The sequence below is a fragment of the Ochotona princeps genome, chromosome 13 (assembly GCF_030435755.1).
Source record: "Ochotona princeps isolate mOchPri1 chromosome 13, mOchPri1.hap1, whole genome shotgun sequence".
NCBI classification, from domain to species: domain Eukaryota; kingdom Metazoa; phylum Chordata; class Mammalia; order Lagomorpha; family Ochotonidae; genus Ochotona; species Ochotona princeps.
Window position 1 is genome coordinate 32,901,322 of NC_080844.1, and position 17,165 is coordinate 32,918,486.

General features: G+C 53.7%; 1 protein-coding gene across 5 annotated transcripts in view; it reads left to right on the top strand.

The window, feature by feature from the left end:
* The window catches only part of CDH23 (cadherin related 23), a 375,667-nt gene that overhangs the window by 63,552 nt on the left and 294,950 nt on the right, over positions 1-17,165 (top strand). For all 5 annotated transcript variants that reach the window (XM_058671237.1, XM_058671240.1, XM_058671242.1 and 2 more), the window contains one exon: positions 1,210-1,287. In XM_058671237.1, the coding sequence (XP_058527220.1) occupies positions 1,210-1,287 (78 nt within the window). The remainder of the gene's footprint in view (positions 1-1,209; positions 1,288-17,165) is intronic.

The following is a 17,165-nucleotide window of genomic DNA, read 5'->3' on the forward strand; positions in this document are numbered from 1 at the left end:
GAGTTTGGCAAGCGAAGGCAGAGGGACTAGCAGTCCTGGCCAGAAAGTGAGAGAAGGGCCAGAAATAGCATCAGCCTGGTTAGATAAGTTGGTGGTGGAGGGAGAGGGAGTGTGTGTGTGTGTGTCTATGTGCGCGTGCGCTTGTGTGAACGGTGCTATGGGCTCCTTGTCCTTCCCTGTCCCCAGTAGGAGGCATCTTGGGAGGGAGGAGGAGGTGCTCCTCCTGGTTCTGGCCATGCCACTCTGGGAACTTGGCACAAGCCCCAAGGCAGCTGTGATCAGTAGAAATGTGGGAAGGGAGGGCTGCCCTCTGCTTGCGTCCCAGGGCCCTGCAGGACACACAGCATTGGGTGGATCAGCTTTTCCCAGAAGTGCCCTTGCTTGACAACACTGAAGGTCCCTAGGAGGAGCCAGGGGACAGAAAGGCCAGCCCCTGAGGTGGAGCGGGGGTGGAGGGGAGCTTCTTGGGTATGCGGAGTCCCTTGGCCCCTGCACCCATCACTCTGGTCCCCCAGCATGGCTCACAGCCCATGCACTGAGAGTTGGCTCCTGAGTGCAGCATATGCTTCCTGTCAGCCACAGACACGTTTACAAGAGCCCATGTATGAGAGTTCACAGGAAAGGGGCAGCATGCAAAAAATCAAACACGGGTTCCAAAATCACTTTGTGCCCGCTAACCTTATCGTTCCATTCCACTTTCCATGGGCTTTTGGATACCCCTTTGTCCATAAGGCAAGTTGCCAAATTTTTGTTCCACACCATGCGCTGGGGCTGCACCAGCCTCTGCTTGGCCAAGGGGCTTGAGTGAGGCAACTGAAGGGGCTGGTGCACTTGATGGGTCCCAAAGGCGGCAGCTTTTTAGTATGATTATTGTCCTGGTCTTGTCATCTCACGATGCAGTCAGTCAGGAAGAGATTTCACACTGGTTTTACACAGTCTTCCACAGGGCACTTAGAACCTGTCCTTGTGGACCGGGACCCAGAGCCCCCTCTACCTAGAGAGCTCACTGACCTGCAACCTGACGGCTGCCTCCTTGCCTCCTGGCATTGTGCCCTGTTTGCTTGGAGTAGGACAGTGAGCTGGGAAGCGGGCCTTGGCCCTGACTACAGGCTCAGTGCTTGATGCAGCCTCTGGGCTGGGGAGCCGCCATGTAGCACATGTGCAGTTGGCATGCAAGTACTCATGACGGCCTTGTCTTCCCTTTCCCAGGCCAGATGAACCGGCTGCCCTTCTTCATCAACCACTTCTTTGACACGTATCTGCTCATCAGTGAGGACACGCCTGTTGGTGAGTTAGCACAGCCTGGCGGGCATGCGGGGTGGCACGGGGTGATGTCACTGGACTCTCTTCCATGGAACTCCATGGGTCCGTGCTGGGATGCCTCCAAAGATGAGTTGCAGGGCACCTCCTGGTACAGCTGTTCCCCTGGCAGAGGAGTGTTTGAATGTCATAAGACTTTTCAGATAGAGCTTGGTGTGGGTTCATTCCCCTCCCACTCCACGTGCTGTCTGAGGGTGTTGTCACTGAAAGCTTTTTTTGCGGCTCTGTGACTTCTTTGTAATCATTACGTGGTCTGCACTGAGTGTAGTGGCTTTTGTCGTCACACTCCCTTCCTGGCTCAAGACACCCAGATCTGTCCTCCCGTCTGACCCCCTGCCGGGACCTGACTCTGATACCTGTGCCTAAGCAAACAGCACCCCTGTCAACACAAACTCCTGCCCTCTCGTTCTCGTGGTGTCACTGTGGTGGAAGCCCCTGCTTTCTGGGGTGCTCCTTACACTCCAGTCTGCCCTCTCTGCTGGTGCTGGATGGGAGTTATGTGCCCCAGGGCTACATGCATCAGGAACCATGTGGTGCGTCTTCTTGGAGCTGCGTTTGTACATAAAAGTAAGACCAAGTGGCTTGAAGAATGGCGGGGGATTGAGATCTGTAACTGATAGGTCAACTCAAAGGCTCTTCCTGTGGGAGCACATGTAGGTGCTGGTGGGGTGCACACACAACTGTTTTAAGCAGATCTCTGCTGCCATGGTGGCCTCAGGTGGCCTGGGCCCTTTGACCTGCTGTTTGTGGAGGCCACTACAGCAGTGCCCTTACTCCTCCTGGGGGAAGCTGTTCTGCAGAGGTACTGGGCACAACAGGTGTGTATTTGTGGGACTGTCCCTGTGGCCTGCTAGTGTGTCTAGGCACTCTGGTGGCAGGGATGATAGATGCGCGGACTGTAGCTGGATTTGGGGTGGGACTGGGATCTGGGTGTCCAAAGCCAGCCAGGAAGGAAGTGGTCACCTCCTCGGAATGCTTCGAAAGACCTAGCCACTACTGGCAGGGAGTGTCCTGGCAAATCTCGTGGGGGAACCTACAGAGCCATACACACTATTCTCTGTTGGGTGGGGGTCCTGAGTGTGTTCCTTGGCTGGGGTTTATCCATGGCTCCTCCCCTATGCAGACCTGGCATGGAGCTGGTAGAGTATGGTCTGGCTTGTGGGTATGTGCCTGAACAAATGAACTGAGAGCTGCCCTCATCACAGGCAGGAACTGTGCTTGAGCTGTTCGTTCATCTGTCACCAGGCATAGATGCCCCAGGCCCAAGGATTGTGGACACTGGGGCAACTGGACAGATGAGTACAGAGCCCTGGGGGTACTGGCTGATGCAAACTGAGCTAGGTGTATGGTTAAATCTGGCAGGACACCAGTGAGAGAGCACCTCCCAGAGGCCTGGACCAAGGCCGAAGACAGAGAGGTTTCTGGAAAATGTTACTCTTGAATAGGGTCCTGCCAGAGTGCCTTGCCATTTGTTCACCTGCTACTCCATGAGCTTGAATTGTTTGATTTCCATTCATGCCTCATCCTCTGGCAGAGACACCTGTGTAGGGGAAGGACTGGATGCAGAACAGGTGGGTTGCCAAGACAGCGGTATGGCCAGCCACTCATTGACCCTGGGCTGGCTGGCTAAGGGAAAGGCCCCTCTCAGGCAAGTGGGGACCCCATCTGTGACCCTGCAGCATACAGCACAGCCCTGAGCCTGCGGTCTTTAGATGGCAGTGGTGCAGGGGGTAATGGTGCATGGGTATAGCATGGCTGGTGCTGATGGTGATAAGTCCTGGGCCAGGTGCCCACCCAACGAGCCCTCCAGCAACCCCTAGCAGCCCCTACGCCATTAGCTTGGCTCTGACTGCTGGTTATGTTCTGCTCACGCCAGCATCGATCGGCTTCCGGAGCAGCGGCCAGGACCCGGCTCTGTTAAGACTGCACTTGGCAGTCACAGCAGGGCATCTGTCTAGTGCCTTTGGGATTGATCCCTGGCTCTGGATGGGCTGGAAAGTGGGGGCAGGGGGAGGCTCAATGAGCTGGAAGATAACTCTGCACACCTCCCCAGACAGAGGTGCATTCCCCGCCAGCTCAGTATCCACCTAACCTCCTCCTCCTGAATTCTTACCTGCCTTGTTTTGCATCAGGATGAAAGTAGCATGGGAAGAGGTCCGGATGCTGTGTGATTCTTCACTGTGTAATCTTGAGCACAATGCCACCCTTTTCCCCATCTGGCAGAGACCAGTGGGAGGACATCGAAGGACAGACCTCACAGACCTTGGCTTGGGCAGTCGAGGTGGGCCTGAACACATGGAAGGCCTGGCATGGGTGAGCCAGGCCTGGAGCCCTCCACTGGGTACTGGTACCTATGTGATTTTGGGCCATACAGAGGGTGGATGTGCCCTAGGTGATCGAGGCAGGCTGTGTGTGTGCAGGTCCCTCCTGGCAGTGCCCAGTGGGAGGGTGAGGGTAGAGGAGGCCCAGGGACTGGCCTTCTGTCTGCTGTGTGGGATAAGGTGGTCTTGAAATGACCTGGGGGTCTGGGTCCCACCAGCCATTTGCTTTCTGAGTCTCAGTCTTCCACTCTGCAGAGTGGACGTGGGCTAGTCCCCTCAGTGGATTGGCTGGAAGTTTTCACACAATTCCATAAACTCCAGAGCCTGTACATCTGGGAATTTAAAAATATATATGTTTTTAAAATTTGCTTTAAGTTATAGAAAGTTACACAAAGAGATAGAGATAGAAAGATCTTCCATCTGCTGGTCATTCCCTGGATGACGACAATGGTTGGTCAGGGCTGGGAGCCAGACAGAAGCCAGGAACTTCTTCTGGGTCTCCAACAGGGGTTGTGGGAACACAAGCACTTGAGCTGTCTCCTGCAGCTTTCCCAGGCACATTAGGGGGAGCTGGATTGGAACTAGAGTAATCAGGGCTTGAACCGGCACCCATAAGGAATACCAGTGTTGCAGATGATAGTTTTATATACTATACCACAGTGACAGCATGTTTTATGTGACTGAGGGGAGAACCTATGTGTGGCCAGGAATGGCTGCTGGGGCTGTTATGCCAGTTACTGGCATCCAGTGGGGAGAGCCAAGCACATGGTTAAGCTGTGTTCAGTGTGGTGGGCAGGGCCAGTGGCTGGAAGGAAAGCTTGAGTCAGTATACAAGCATCAGCCTCCAGAGCCACAGCTGCAGCAGACCAGACTCCAGCTGTGGGGCTGAGTGTCCAGCCTCTGCTGGGACACTTGGTGAGGAGGAGCATGTGGCCTTCTGAGGTCACTTCTATGCTGTGGGCATAAACACCGGCTGCCCACCTGGATGGCCCTTGTGCCAGCTCTAGTGCAAACTGCTGGAGCCTCTCAGACAACTGCCAGTACCACACCCATGACAGACCCTAGCTGATGTTACTGTGACAGCGGTGCTGACTGCCCACACATATCCACTGCTAAGGTTGCTTTAAGAGTTGGAGGTAAAGTTTAGCTGTGGGTTCTGTCAATGTGTGGTTTCTGTGAATGTGTCTCCTGGGTTAGAGACAGGGACTTGGATCTAGGTCGAGTTCTTGCACCTGCTTGTATTTTACACGGTTGCCCCTAGTCACAGCAGTGCATTGTGTATGGTGGTAGGATGTGTGCAGAGCTGGGAGATGAGCCGGAGGGCCTGCATGACCATCAGGAGTCCCTTGCTACGTTCGTGTTCTGGTGCTATCTGCATCCATGTGCTTTTTTTTTTTTAAAGATTTGTTTATTTTTATTGAAAAGTCAGATATATAGAGAGGAAGACCTTCTGCCCAATGATTGACTCCCCAAGTGACTGCAATAGCTTGAGCTGAGCTGATCCCAAGCCAGGAGCTGCTTCAGGGTCTCCCACATGGAGTTCAGGGTCCCAAGGCTTTGGGCTATCTTCAACTCCTTTCCCAGATCACAAGCAGGGAGCTGGATAGGAAGCAGGGATACCGGGATTAGAACTGGTGACCATAAGGAATCTTGGCGTGTTCAAGGCAAGGACTTTAGCCACTAGGCTATCGCACCACGCTCCCTACCCCGCCCCCATGTGTTCTTGTTAAAAACCATCTTCTACTGGAGTAGACAGACAGCATGCAATGTCATTAAGTAGCTCTGCCTCTCTCCATGTAATGGACATGGCTTGCTTCCCCAGACAGGGTCTCCCAACTGGGGGTCTTGCCTCAGATGCATATATCCTTCACTGGAGCAGCTTCTGGGCTGTGTGGGGCAGAGCAGGGACAGAGCAGAGGCAGGCTGGTTGGCATCCTCCATCCTGTGGTCTTGACTGTGAGCAGTGAACAGCTGTAGGGCATCTGTAGGAACAGGGCCAGGCACTGCAGGGGTACTGTTCCAGCCCAGCCCTCAGATTCACTCCAACCCCCCTTCCAGTGTTGCTCTCATCAAGTTCATTGAGAGTCTCCATGTTGCTACATCCAAAGGTGAAGTCTCAAGGTCTGTGGCCTGGTACAGTTGATTATTGTGAAAAAACAAAAGGTTTATTTATTTTTAAATAGTTACACACACACATCTTTCATTCACTGGTTTGCTTCTCATATGGCTGCAACTGCTAGTGCTGGGCCAAGCTGGAGCTTCATCCAGGTCTCCCATGTGGGGGCAGGGACCCAAACTCTTGGGTCATCTTCCACTACCTTCCCAAGTACCTTAATAGGGGCTAGACTGGAAGTGGAGCAGCTGGGACTTGAACTAGCTCCCATATGGGATGCTGCTATTGCTGTTGCAGGCAGTGGTTTTAGGTGCTACACTACAGCACCAGAGCCAAGCATTTTTTTTTCCTACCTTCCTGCCTGCATCCACCCTGCTCTGCTCTGCTCCCTAGCCACCCTCCTCCTTTTTGGCCTCTTTGTGGGAACCTCCACATCCCTTCCATCTTTCAACCCTGGAGATCCCTGGGCTTGGCTCTAACCCCTCTCTTCTACCTTCTCACTCCCAGAGTGCCCAAACCCAGCCTTGGCACACTGTCCTGGTGCTGACAACTCCTGGACTCATCCCTCCTACCCAGGGCACTCCTCACTGGAGATGCCGGACCCCTCCTTGTACCTGTCAGCTCCACGCTTCCACTGAGTAAAGGCAATGGCAATGTCAGCCCTGCAGGTCCCATGCTGAACTCCAATACCTGCCTCACTACAGGCTTACCCACCTCAGCCTGTATGCCATCCGGCCGTTCACTCAGACCCCAAACTGTCACTTCCAAGTCCTAATCTCCCAGCTCACAGCCAACCCTTCTGGACCAGTTGGGTGTATCTTTGAAAAAGCTTCCCACTCTTTTCATCTCTCACCCCTTCCACTCACACCACCAGCATAATGTATCCCAGGATGATTCCTGTGACTTCTTTGTGACTGTCTCTCCTGCTGCTGTCTTGTCCCAGCAGAAGAATGGTCCTTCCTCAGCGAAGGCAGAGCCTGCCCAGGTCTCTCCATCCCATTTGCAATCAAAGCTAGCTTTCTCTTTAAAAAGGATTCATTGGTTAATGCGAGAGCCAGAGAGATGGTGTACATATTCTCTTTTCTGAGTCACTCCCTGAATGTGTGCGACAGCCAGGGTTGGGTGCAGCAGAAGCTGGGAACCAGGAATCCCATCCAGGTCTCCCATGTAGGTGGCAGGGACCCAACCACTTGAGAGTCATCACATGCTGCTTCCCAGTGTGCACATTAGCAGGCAGCTGGAGTCAGGAGCAGAACTGGGCATCCAACCCATGTACTGTGATACAGAAACTGAGGGCGGGGGCTGTCGTGACTAAATGCCAACTTCAAGCTGGCATTATCAAGTGGCATAGAGGTTGTGTGCAATCCTAGCCTGCTGCCTCCTGCCTGACCCGCTAGCCCTCTGTGCCCCCTCCACGGCTCACTCCACTTCAGCCACACACATCACTTTTGCTATTGCTGCTGTCTGGGACATGATGAACTTCCACTCATCACTCGAGTCTGTTTTAGATGCTACTGCCATTGGGCAGCCCTCCTGGGTCCCTGCAGGCCTGGACTAAGGTACTGCCTTGTTTGCTATGTGAGGTCATCTTCTCTGCTTGTACTAATCATGGTCTCTCACCTTGGCCTATGAATGCATGTAGATGACTAGGCCATCTCTGTGTCCCTATGTCTGGGACTTGGGGTTCCTAAAGAAGGAAGAATGCCTGGGGTCTAAGTATGCAGGGGACTCTCCCAGCCCACCTACCATCCCTTCAGGATTCTCAAGCCAGGTGCTTCCTCACGAGAGCTGTGCTGCTGAGGATAGGGGTGCTAGTGAGAACACTCTCCCTAGATACACAGGTGCCATGCTTGGAGCCAGGGAACTCCGGGAGCAGACCTGAGTCCCTGGAGGAGGCAGTACCAGCAGGGAGGAGGGGAGCCCAGCTCTTGAGCCCTGCTGACAGCTCCTACCCCTGGCAGCTCACCCCCAGATGGCCACAGTGCCTTTGCGATGGTATCTTTGTGTGCTCTGTTCCTTTGTCTCTCTTTCTATGTGGTGAGCTTCTGCTCAGCTCCCCTTACGTGACCTGGCTGCCTCACACTACCCTTCCGTGGGCCTGCTTGTTGCTTTCAGGAAAGCACAGGCCACCCACAGTTATTTGTGTTGGATACTGCCACCCCACACTGGACTGACCCTTTTTGCTTACAAATGTGATTGACAGAGAGATTCCAGCAAGCAACTTGAAGTCTGTGCAGTGCAGGAGGGCAGGGTAGTCAGATTGGCTCTGGTTCTGTACTGCCCATCAGTGAGGTGCTCTCGGTGAGCACAGGGTCCTGCAGGCTCCCGTGAAGCAGAGCATCAACTTCAGCTCCCAGGCCCCAGCAGGACAAGCCGGACATTCCCCATCTTCCATGCCAAGCATGGTGGTGCCTGGCATGTAGTGGGCCTCTGTGGGTGCTCACCAGGTGGGCAGGGGGATGAATGAATAAGGGAGTGAGGTTTGATGTCTTGTTGACTCCCCTCCCCTGGGCTTCTGGTAGCTCTGTTTGTCCTCAAGGGTGGTGCACATAGAGCCAGTGTCCCTGACAGAGCCCCCAGCTTCTCTCCTCCCCCAGCCCCCAGTGTCCTGAGCCACAAGGAAGGTGATGATGCCCATGCTAATCACCTCCAGGGCTGTTAGTCTTGTCAGGAGTCATTATGATGGGGGCACAGGATGCATGAGGGTGGAGTGGGCCCCAGGTGGCACCTGGCATTGCTGCCATTTGGAGCTGATTGATTTCTCTGCAAAGTCCACCAGTGCCCAGCTTTTTCATCTGGACCCAGGAAGAGCAGTTTTCAGGTGGGCTGGCCTGGCATCAGCATCAGCGCCTCAGTACACAGAGGAGTGGTGCTCCAGTGGCTGGATGAGGGGGGTGTGCTAAATGCCCAGGTGAGGGCATTGCAGGTGGGGAGGGGGCAGTGAGAAGGAAATCTCTCAGGGTAGGACCTTTCTTGGACTAGTCTCTGCATCTGCATGTGAAGGGGCTGACCCCCTCCCAGGATCTGGTTCCCCTGACTCCCGCTCCCTCCCTTCCTTCCTTCCATGCTTCCTTCCTTCCTTCTTTCCATCCATCTTTCTTCCCTCCCTCCCTTCCTTTGTTCTTTCTTTCCTTCCTTTTCTCCCTCCCCTCGTTATTTGAGACACACAAACACACCTTCCCTCTGCTGGTTCACTCCTCAGATGCCTGCAAGAACCAGGGGTAAGTCAAGTCAAAACAAGGGGCAGAAAGTTCAGTCCCATAGGATGGCAGGGATCCAGGTACTGGAGCTGGGAGCTGGAACTGACTGGTGATGACAGGTACTCTGATTATGAGACCTTGGCATATTAACCACCAAGTCACATACCTGTTCTCACCCTGACCCTGTGTTTCTTTGTTGTTTTTTAAATTTTATTTATTCATTTATTTGAAAGGCAATGTAATAGCAAGAAGGAGAGGCAGAGAAACAGAAAGAGAATTCTTTCTTCTGCTTGTTCACTCCCAAATGGGAGCAGTGGTTAGGGCTGGGACAGGCCAAAGCCTGGAGCCTGGAACTCCATCCAGGTTTCCCATGTGGGTGCAGGGCCCAGGTGTTTGGCCCTCCTGCTGTTTTCCCAGGCACATTAGTTGGGAGCTGCATCAGAAATGATATAGCCAGTTCTTGAACTGGTGCTTCAATGTGGACTACCAACACTGTAGGTGACAGCTTAACTGACTGTGCCGCCTGTTTCTCTAAGGCCAAGGGGAAGGGGAACCACAGGTGACAAGCATTTTCCTCTTCACCAGAGGGATCTTTAGGCCTAATATAGACCAGAGGGGTCCTGGCACTCCAGTTTCTTGGTAAAGCTGTGGGCAAAGCTGTAGGCCAGGGACTGTGCACGTGAGCACAGTAGGAGTAGGTCTTTGTAGCAGCGGCAGGGTGTGTGCTGGCTGCACAACCTGGGCCGCTGTGTTGTCTTGCAGGCACCAGCAGGTACTCACCACGGGTCTCATATGGGTGGCAGAAACCTGAGTACTTGGGCCATCACACACTGTCTCCTGAGGTGTGCATTAGTCAGAGACATCTTTTTATTTGGAAATAAATTTAGACTAATAGAAAAGTTACAAAAATAGCACAAAGCTGTTCACCTGTCCATAAGCCCTTCAGCCAGTTTGTTCAGCTTTACTGCTGTGGTGGCAATCGGGAAAGTGACATGGACACTAACCTGCTCACGATAGGTGTGTGCCCACATTCCCCTGGCTTCCTGCAAGCAGGGGGATCACAAGTGTTGTTAGCCGTGGAGTTGTATGGGCAGATGTAACCATACCTGGAAGCCTAGTCTATCTGTATGTACACACACACATATGCTTGTATCCATTCCTTTGCTCAGCATACACTGTCCTGGGGCTCTCCTCTGTTCCCAGCACTGGGGATGTGAACCAGGTAAGCAGGCCTGTCCCACTGAGCTGATGAGGGAAGCGGCCCCCCAGTGAACTGGCTGACTGCACCTTGCATCCCCCACCTCTGCTTTCACACCCAACCTGGGGGATACTGAAGGTGCCTGTAGGGGTCCCTGTGGGACAGTTTGGTGACCCTTGTTCTGGTCAACAACCACATTTTCCAGATAGAGAAGCTGAGGCACTATGACGTTACCGTTGGACTCCAGGCATCAGCGTGCTATGACATCACTCACTAACTACAGCTGCAATTGCAAGGGTGCACCCTGGATCAGGGAGGAAGTGGAACAGGAGCCACAGTCTAGGACTGCGGTAAGGGGAGTGCTTGACCAGTGGAGCAGAGCAGCCAGGTGCTTGGTGGCTCAGCATCCGTGAGGAGTGGTCAGGGTCTGCCCAGCCAGGGCCTGCGTCCCGGTGCCTTCACAGAGCCAGACTTCTCTTCCTTTGGCGATGGGTGGGGATAACTTGCAGGACCCCACGGGTCTGGCCACTTTGGGATACTTGCCTTCTTTCTTTCTCAAGGGAAACATGGGCCCTCCAAGGGGGTAATAAGATGACCCAACACTCTCTCTGAGGGTTCTGTGGGGCCCATGTGGGGGCATGGAGTGGCACAGGCACAGGCATGGTGGCTGCAGCAACAGTAACACAGTGCTGTGGTCCCTGTGGAGTGAGCATACTGTTTATGACATGCACTGGAGAGCTGTGCCAGGCTGGCCCTTGAAGGATGACTGGGGAAATAGCACAGTCTTGGGTCCCACTCGGGGTCTAGATCAGCTCCCCATGCGCATTTCCTTATTAATCCTTGTAACCACTGGAGAAAGTGGGTATCACAGCTCCCAAATGAGCAGGGGTTCGGAGAGGCCCATGAGCTGGCTCTGGGTCTCACATTTGGCACAGTGTTGCCTGACTCCAAAGCCTGTGCTCTGGACCAGAACTCTGGCATGGGGTGGGGTCTTTGCTTTGAAGGAGCTTCCATCCACAGGGGAGAAAGAGACCCCTGTAAATGATCAGGTCATCCCAGCAAGTGAGAGGTGTGAGCTGCAGATGCTGTTGGTACTGCAGTGAGGGCCCAGCCCACGGAAGGCTTTGGGGTGGAGGTGACCCCAAGCAGCTGGGTTTTGGCAAGCCAAAGCCACAGGGTAGCATCCAAAAGAAGGTTCTGGAACAGACTGGCTGGCTGTGGGGTAAGCAGGTTGTGTTTGTCTTGGGAGGTAGAAATGGGCTGTTGTGGTTTAAAATAAAAATAATAGTAATTATTGAGTTCTTGCGTTTTATTAGTTCAGGTGCCTGCTGGATTTGGTTTACTGCTTATGGTGACAGTGTGAGATCTGTTCTGTTAGGATCTCTGTGCCATAGGCTTGATGCCGTCCAGCCAGCTGCCCGTGGCCCCCAGCTCATCTGCAGCAGAGTCAAGACCGAAATTCTAAGTGCAGAATCTCTACCACGCACACTCTGACCCTCCCTGCTGTGCAGGATCCTTCCTCAATTTATCACCGAGTGTCTCTCAGGCCGAGGGGTCATGCTAATAGGTGCTGGGAGCCTGGCTGTGCCCCACACAGCTGTGTGAGCTTGGGCAGGTCTGAGTCCATGTCCAGGCCTTGTTCTTTCCATGAGCCCAAGGTCACAGTTGATCAGTGACTTTATGGGAAATCAAAGGAAGTCAGACAGCTTGCTCACTTGATGGTTTGTGGCCTAGTGATCAGCAGTGGGGAGCCAGTGGGGTCCCGGTCTGCTGTGCTGGGGCCAGGCATGTGGAGCCCCTTGGGATGAAAGAGGGATCTGGGGACTGGAAAGAGAGTCTGGCTCAGCCTTGCTGTTGGGAGGGGCAGGTGCTGGATAGGGGCAACCATGTGGGAACACTGGGGCTGCGAGGGACACTGCCATCAGAGGTATCATTTATAGGAGCTGGTGGGGAGGCAGAGACAGGCAGAGCCAACACTACCCTCATCCAACAGCTCGTTACATGCCCCAGGAGACCTGTAAGTCTGAGATCAAGTTCTTCTGTGGCAAGGACAAGGGTTACCTGGGAGATTTCCTCTTCCACATGGCATCTCTGCTTCCTCTCACCTCAACCCTGGGAGAGAAGCCCCAGGTGTGGGTTCTAACTCCAGCTCTAGCATGGGTTAGCTGTGGGACCACAGGCAAGCCCCTGCATCTCTCGGAGCCTCATTTTCTCCCGCTGAGTACGGAACCTCACGGGGAGCTTAGGGAGGAGCTCTGATGCTGAAATGACTATGCAGGTGGTGGGTATTGTTTTCACTGAGCGATGTCTTGCAATGCCACCTGTTCTGAGAAGCCCTCCTTTTCATCTTCACCACCCACTAAAACCCCCCGCGCTGCCTCAGTTAGAGAACTGGAGTAGTGATCACATGGTGTGTGCTCCTAGGGTTGCAGTGAGGGTTGAATAATTCATGACAGTCAGGTGTTGGGAGGAGCGGGGCACTCTGTGAGCACGGGTGGGTGCTGGCTGCTATGCTGGCCAGGGGCAGGAGGCATGTCTCCTGTGGCTGAAACCCTCTCCTGCAAACTAAATAGTTGGTGTGGTTTCATGCAACACCCATTCAGAGAATATATTCTTTCTCCCCATGTCCAGGAATACATTTTCTCTTCCCCATGGCTGAGGCTTGAAGGCATAGCCTACCTCCTTGCCCAACCAGGGACTACCCTGGGGCAGTGGCCTGCTGGGGAGTGGGAGGAGTGCTGTGGCCCTTGCAGGGTGGGCTGTCTCAGAACTCATCAGAGAGTGGGTGCTGCCCCTGCTTGTTAGTTCCTGGGCCAGCTGCCTCCTGCCACCCCACCCAGTAGGCCTGGTCTGCCCCAGGGTGCTCCGGAATCCACTGCCCCTTATTTACATGGTTGCTGTTCAGGGCCCACAGACAGAATGCTCCCTGCATCTGCTCTGCCTTTCTTTGGACTTGCCCTTCTCTTGGGGTCAGGTAACCAGGACAGACTCAGCCCCACTCCCACTCCTGGCTACCTTCTGGTGCACTAGAAACTGGACTCAGGTCTCTTGGCACACTTGGCTTATTTATTTTCCCTCACACCCTGTAAAGGAAATGGTTATGAAGTTCATTAAGAAATTCTTTTTTTATTATTATTAGTAAGGCAGAGTCACGTGAGAGAAGGTAAGATGGAGAGAAGTATCTTTCATCCACTGGCTCACTCCCCAAATGGCTACAGTGGCTGGAGCTGGACTGGTCTAAAGCTGGGAGCCTGGGTATTCTTCCAGGTCTCCCACATGGGTGCAGAGGCCCAAGGATGTGGGCTAGCTTCTGTTACTTTCCCAGGAACAGCTAATGGGAGCTGGACTGGCAGTGGAGCAGTTGGGGTTCAAACTGGTGTCCATATATGATGCCGGTGCCAAAAACGAAGTCTTAGCTGGCTATGTCCTGGTTATAAAGTCCATTTCACAGAAAAGGAAGTTGAGATTGAGAGAGGTATCCTTGTCTAGGCACTCTCAGCCATTAGTGAGCTGGACTCAGGTTCCTACCCACATACGTGGTGGTTCCTGGGTGCAGGTCTGAGTGGACAGATCCCCTTCTATCCCAGTTGTTGCTGTAGGCCCTTTCCCACATGCCTGGCCTCTCCTCTTCCCTCTGCCTGGTTCCATGCCACCAAGGACAGAGGGGACACACCTCCAACTTCAGTCTCCCAGGCTCCCTGCCCTTGGCTGTCTGAGGGAGCTTGCCCCAGCATCACAGTGCCATCCATGGGCCCTGCTGACCTAGGTTCTCTTGACAGCAGGACTGCAATTCCGGGATTGATTTACCTTTGCAAAGGACAATGCAGAATGAATATACTGGTGGCCGTGCCGAACCTGACACAGGCTCTGCCCACCATGTGTGTGTCCCTCTAGCTCACACAATGAGGCATGTTCCCTGGTAAATGCCATCCCTAACTTGTGTCCAGAGCCCAGAACCCTGAACCCTGTGCATCCCATCTGCTGGCAAGAAGCAGCTCTTGGCCATAGCACTGTGTCCACTGTTGTCCCTCGCAGCCTGCTCCTTCCAGATCCCATTTTTGCCCCATGCTATCCCAGAAAGTATGCTTGGGAGAGGGTGTCAACATGCTAGGCCACACAGAGTGGATTCTGCCCCAGGTGTGTAGTGCCGAGTGGGCAGAGCTTGTGAATACAGCTCTTTGATTTTAGATACCTGTTGTCCCATAGGCTGCCCAGCCTCACTGCCAGGAATATCAGCTGTACAGGCTGCTGCACTGTCTAAGAGATCACCACGTGGGCACTTGGGACAGTATTGGCCAGGGACTCTCAAGGTTTAAGTCTGCCAGCAGACCCCGGGGTCACCGAGCGTGAGACGGTGGTACTCATTGGCCATAAGAAGCACCTGAGACAAGCTGGTGAGGAATGTCCACTTTATTATGCACAGGTTACGGATTTTAAAGAGTAAGGAAGGTGGGGCAGGAGGGAGCCTTCTGGCAGACCCCACGCCCACCAAAGATACTGTAATTGGCTGTATGACATGACTGTTTCCCTAGATCTTCCGGTCATGTCAGAGGTCATGTTCCATGTGTACTGCCCTTGACCTTCTGGCCATATTGGAGGCCACGTGTAGGTCTGGGGGTTGTATCAGGCCATGGGGAAGTAAGCTTATGTCATGCCCAATAGGCAGCAGGGCAGGGGCCTAGAGCGATCACCCACAAGGGACCAGTTGGGGCTTGAGGTCAGGGAGCAGGGTTGTTGCAGAGGGAGGCTGCCCTGGCTTTGCCACCTCAACTTTCCCATCATCAAACCCAAGGGTGGCAGGTCTGTCCCACTCAGAGCCTTTCCCACTCAGAGCCTTTCGGCCCTGCCCGACAGCAACCTTCTCTCTCCAGCAAGTGTCTCACTCCCTGGTGAGCCACTTGCAACAAATGCCAGCCATGCTCCTAGGTGTGTTTCAGCAGGTGCAGGGCAGGCCTAAACATTTGCATTCCCAAGCAGGCAATTGGGTAAGGCCGGTGGCAGTGGCAGCTCAAGTCCAACGTGAATCCAATGTCCTCCATTGTTCAGGCGAGGTCACTACTGCAGCCTCTGGCAGGGTCTGCCTTGGGGCTTGGCGCTGGGCTTGTGGGGACCTGCTTGAGATGGGCCAGTGCGTCTATGCCTCAGTGGGGGCTCCTTGTCAGATCACAGATGTGAATTAGGAGGGGCCTGGCAGGGAGAGTGACATTCTCACTCGCCACCCACCCTCCTTGTGTACACACAGTGGCCACGCACAACAGACATAATCACTCCTGACGGTCTTCATTAAGAGCTTGGGAGCAATTGACAGTCAATTAAGGAGAAGGCAGCTGCATCCCTGCTCAGGAGCGTTCCTCCCAGCTGCGCAAGAGGGGGTGCTGCGGAAGCTGTGCAGCAGGTACAAGTGGAACAGGGAAAAGCAAAGAGCTATGCTCAGAATTACATCCAGGGGCTGGCTCCGTGCTGGTGCCTACAGGCGGCCTCTCAGGGCCTCAGTTTATGCATCTGTAGAATGGACTGGTGCAGTACATTCTGTAGACTGTTGTGGTGGTCCAGTGAATGGGAGTGTGCTAAGCCCAGGGATGGGGAAGGTGAGCCCTACTCTACTCAGCACAAGTACTTCCTAATACCAAAAGGCTACCCAGGTGTTGAGAGCCCAAGGCCCACCGGAGTCTGGCACAGGTCCTCCCTCATGCTTTGGGCATAGGCATCCAGTGGGGGATTGCTGCACTGGGCCTGGTTCGTGCTGCTGACCTTCACCTGGGGTATGAAGGTGAACAGCCCCTTCTTGGGCCTAAGGGCAAACCTACGAAGGTTAAAATCCAGATGACAGTAGCTGTATCAGATGCCATGGTTAGGAGTGGTGGGCATGGTATTTTCATAGCGTAGATGCCTGCCATTGTTGGAAACACATTGATGAGAAAGCTGGCACTGCTCTTTAGTTCCAAACATATAAATATCTGTACCCATTTGAGAAGTGGCATGAGGAGGCATCAACACTTATAACCCCAAGTCCCCAAATCCTGGAGCCTCACTCCAGGAGATGGCGTATGGGCCTTAACACTTGATGTGCAGCACACACTTGGCACAGAACAGAACCTGGCACACTGTCAAGGCTGGTAAACCCCAGTCTGCCCTCGCCCAGAAAGCTTTGTCTTCTCCTTCCCTCAAGTCCAAGGATTTTCTATCAGACACAGTGAAGGAGGGACCAGGACCACCCCTAAAACCCCTGAGAGATTTCCCACCCCCCGCCTGTGAGACTCCCTTCTCTGCACTCAGGTCTGGGTGCCCAGGGCTAGGGCTATGTGTCAGGGAGGGCTGAGAGCAGGGTGGCCAGTCAGGGGCCCGCTGACCTCTGCTCTGTGGCCAGAATTCCTTTGTGCATGTCATAGCATGCTGACTTGCATGTACCCTTCACCAACTAGGGTATCTGTGTCGCTCTGCTGTGCAAAAGTTTGCCTGTCATTGCTTTCTTTCTCTGTCCTTCCCTTGGCTGGGCAGTGTCAGGCCCCAGCAGATCACACCCCAGGCCCGCAAGGGGTGTCTTGCATTGGCCATCTCTCTTTGAAGAAGCAGTAGTAGATGTTGTCCACCTGTTTCCCACCTTTGGAGTCCTTAATAGTTTCTGGTAGTAACAGTCATCAGCTCTTACAACCCTTGAAATGATCCTGTGATAAAGTTGTGAGAATTTCCAGTGTGTAGATTGGGAAACTGAGGCTGGCAGAGTAGAAGTGACTTGCCCAAGATCATACAGCTGGTGGATGAGGATGGAACTGGGATTTGAACTTGGACTGGCAGGCAGTCAGCACCCATCCTCCCTGCCCATGTGCCCTGCTCCATCCTGAAGCAGTAGTGGCAGTTGCAGTCATGGCTTCTAACTGAGCACCCAGGAAGTGTCAGGTTTGAGGGTTCTTCAAAAAGTTCATGGACATGAAGGTAAAAGATGTCTGTGAGAAAAAAAAATTGAAATCCGTATGAACAAAGCGTCTTCAGAAATTCATGAAAAAAATACCTGC